Genomic DNA, 3,978 nt, shown 5'->3' with positions numbered 1-3,978 from the left:
GAAGATGTGTCAAAACAGTGAAATAGCCTCGTGGGATGAGAGGGGAACTTTTCTTTACAGGGGAGTGCCTGTAGCCGGTAGCCACTTACTCGACCTCATCAAGGCTATTACTCAAGCGCGTCCTCCCTCTTCTGCACCCCCACCTAAAGGCTTTGATGTGTTTATGACAGCTTTGGCTGAACTCAACACCCCTGCTTCCGTCGCGGGCACCCCTGCTACTAGAAAAATACTAGAGGGCCTGAAAAGCCCCCAGCCTTCAGTTTTAATCCGCCCCCCTGTTTCTTCTTCTAAAAAGAAAAAAAGGAAAAAACAAGAGGTACCGGCACAGTGGTTGACCGAAGAATAAAATATTTTGAAATGTAAACCTTTGTCTGAGTATTTTTAGACAAAAGACACGGTTAAATTTTTTCAGAGGGTTTTATTAGGGGTACAAGAAACACAGGTTTGAATCCGCGTGTACATGTTTTGTAAAGTCTTTGAATTCTCTCTGTTTTTCGCAAAACTCATGACCATCCTGTCATTCTGCTCGGGATTGGGGGAATACATCTTCACAACGGTGTCAAAGGGGGCTCCTCTGCAGCGCTGATGTAGAAAAAACAGACAGTGGTGACCGCAGGTGTTAGATGTGGGTCCTTGGAGCCTGTTCTGCTGAAAATGGACCTCCTCAGAATTTTTGTTTAAAAATTACATGATGGCTTTGGGGAAGAGGCGGCTGCTGGGTGAGTTCCCATAAGAGTAAAAAAAACCTCTGCTATGACATGGTCTGGTAGGTATATTGCTAGCCAGTGTTCCCCGGGGAGGTAGTGAGGATGGGTGTTCACCACTAGAGATGCCGGCCTCCGAACCACTCTTTTAACAGGAAGTTGATCGCTGGGGAAGACATCTAAGAAGGTTTTTCAGGTGCGCGGGTTGTCAAGTAAGGCCTGGGATAACTGGATTGTGTCCATCTTACATGTAATCAAAAAGCACGTTACGGTTGTGGTTGATCTCTATGACATTATCAAACACCCCATACACAATCAAATTAACGGTTCGTGGTAGGGCCGCAGCAAAACGTATTCCTGCTCTCAGGTTCCCGGTTTTAATCAGGGAGTAATGGCCGGTGCAGTCCTGATCAGGAGAGAGGTCAAAAGCAAACAGGGTGTACCCGTGCCTATACTCTTCACGATCTACCAGGAGGGGCCTGTCCTGAAGGTGCTTCCCCGCTGTTTGCACGAGGCTCATGTATTCTCTCACGTTGTTTCCGGCTTCAAAGTCGGGCTGGAAGGGCTTGGAGGGGACCTGCTCCCCGTCCACGTACAGGGCTACAAAGTTAATGTTGTAATGTTGGAAATGAAAAGGGTTTTTGGTGAAGGCGCCACTGAAAGCGTCATTGTCCACGAGCCCCATGACCACCATTTTGGGGAGCTGTCCCAAAAACAGGTTGTCTTGGTTGCTCACGCGGGCACCGGTAGGGATGCTGAACACCTTCATGTCGACACGGTCCACAGGGTATTTTGCTGTGGATGTCAGCAGAGCTTCAGCGTGGGCCAGCCGTACGCCTGGGGCTACTTTCACTTTCTTCACAAAGAGCGCAGCAGAATCCATGTGGAGCTTATAGCGCACAGCAGCCCCCTCGCCACTCATCAGGCAGAAAGAGTCTTTGTTACGAGCTAGTTTGATTTTGACATCCACGCCATTTAAGAGCAGCTTTTCTTGAAAAAATATATCGGCGTGGAGATGGCCTAAAAGGTCTACTGTTTTGCTTTCGGCTGCCAGCAACGCCCTTTTGGCGAATCCTTTGTTACCTTGGTTCAGCAGGGTGCTGTCCATCAGACTCGCTGTATCCTTATAAAATCCGCCTGAAGAAAATTGGGTAGATAGGGTTTCAAAGCTGTAGTTGAGCACTGTTTCAATGACAGCCCTGTAGGGATAGCAGTTGTTACTCTGGCTGATGAGCCGGTCGCCTAGGGTAACATCCAGCTGACTGAAAATGGAAGCAATTGGGTAGTTCACCAGTGCCACTCTAGCATTCTGTGCGATGTCGGTACCATCTTCTTGAGTAATTTTACATTTCACATACAAGAGAGTATTGTTTAAATCGAGGTAATCTTCACCATTCCCGGCTATGAAAAACTCTAGAGGTGCTGACCCCGTGAGGGCCGAGAGGGGCGGAACCTCGATATATACGCTTTTCTCAATGCTGGTCTGGGTAGGGGCTATCTGGAACAGATCGAGCTCAGACTTTACACACTCTTCCGACCCGCAGTGGATGAAAGCCATAGCCGTTTATAGTACGTCTTTGAGCCTCCTGTGAGACTCCTTCTTCTTCTTGTTCTTTACTCTCCCCTTCTTCACATTTGTCTGTTTCTTAGCTCCCCCGCGCCTTCTTTTAATGGGTCCTGGGGGGCCTCTGCGTGTGCTGGATGCTTTTCTTTTCAGCCCTCCCCTTCTTTTAAGATATAGAAAGCCTGACCCCTCCTGGGGGGCCAGTTTATTCATAACGCCGTGAGTCACGCGGCTCACAACATCTTGAGCGATATTACGCGCAGCGGTTTTCAGGTGTGGCTTGACAATATCCACCCCTTTTCTAAAAAGTGGCACTGCCATTCGAAAAAGGCGCCGGAAAATCCCCCCCACCCCCGCTCCATACATAACGGGTGCCCCGTGGAACCCGGGGAGGCCATAACCCGCCTGAGATTGGTAATATCTCCTAAGCATCGCGGGGTCTCCATAGTCTTTCACGATCACCATTTCTTCCGTGGGCGTATGTGCAACCTCACAATCACCTTCCCGTAGCGGAATGGCACGGCCCGATTCTGATCCGTCTTTATTTCTATGCGGATGGTTTCAATGTGGTGCTTATTGATTGGAATATAGTGAGGCTCGTCATATGTGACCGTGATAAAGTCATGGTGCTTCCCCTGTACAGGAACACACCGTAGAAGGGGAACCACTGTGTCCCCCACTAACTGATGTTCTATGATATCAGTGTACAGGTACAGGGTATTAATCCCTCCTGTAATATCTCCGCAATTGTAAATTCTTTTGATCGGAACATTAGGGGGTGCCCCCATCACATGGGCTAATTCTTCACTCATTGTGACAGTGTAAATATCAAGCCCGTTAAATCTGAGCATTGCACATGTTGGATCAAAATAGAATTGTAGATCAGGGGGCGTCCCAGCCTGTCTTCTGACAGCTGTATTCATAAAATCTGATATGCTGCGCAGGTCATAATAATAGCCTGAACGCACATGATACTCATTGCTATTGGCACCTTCAGATATCCTGAATGATGCATTCTGGCTAAATGTGTACCAATTGCGAGGATACTGAATTTCAACCAGCCCCACTTCCCATTCTCCCCGCAAATCAAGTGGCTTAAACAGCCGCACTGTGAAAGAGGCGCTGGTATTTTCGGGAAATAAGTCCATAGACGCATTGCTAGGGAGTGTAATGTAAAAACCGTCATCCCCCATAGTGGCCTGCTATGTCGTCAGCCTGCACCCAACTGTTAAATTTAGGTGGCCAGCCTAACCACTTCACTAAAAGATACTTCTTTTTCTTCTTAGTTCGTGTAGCAATAATTTTCTCAACCCTGTATGTCCTGTCCTCTCGAGCATTAATCTTCTGCAATTCCTCAGGGTAGAATCTCCCTACTAATAGTTCACCATCAAAGTCTTTTAGGTGAAATAAGGGCCGCTCGCCTCTCCTTGTGATATCTTCTATTATGAAAATTTCATCGGTGAATGTCTGCTCATAACCCTTCTCAAAAGTGCCTTTAGTTTTCGATACTCTCACGTGATCTCCTTTTCTTAACATGGTATCTGTTTCTTTTCTTTGAAAGGAGGGATCATAAACGCGCCTCCATATCAGGAGAGAGTTAGATGCGTTAACATCTACGGGGCGTGCCTGAATAGTTCTATGAAAACTGTGATTGTACCCTTTTAGAAGCTCTTGTAACACATTTGTATATCTATAAGTATTATTGGCTGT

The 3,978-nt window shown here is 47.2% G+C and overlaps 1 protein-coding gene across 1 annotated transcript; it reads right to left on the bottom strand.

Annotated features, from left to right (window-relative positions):
- Positions 1–948: 948 nt before the first annotated feature.
- Positions 949–2,262, bottom strand: LOC129325583 (uncharacterized protein F54H12.2-like). The gene has a single exon (XM_054973343.1). It carries the CDS (start codon positions 2,260–2,262, stop codon positions 949–951), a length of 1,314 nt encoding a protein of 437 aa, XP_054829318.1.
- Between the last annotated feature and the right edge of the window lie 1,716 nt (positions 2,263–3,978).

Source organism: Eublepharis macularius, chromosome 1 (assembly GCF_028583425.1).
Source record: "Eublepharis macularius isolate TG4126 chromosome 1, MPM_Emac_v1.0, whole genome shotgun sequence".
Classification (NCBI taxonomy): Eukaryota; Metazoa; Chordata; class Lepidosauria; order Squamata; family Eublepharidae; genus Eublepharis; species Eublepharis macularius.
The sequence above is the reverse complement of the archived record's forward strand: the minus strand, read 5'-3'. Positions and strand labels throughout refer to the sequence as shown.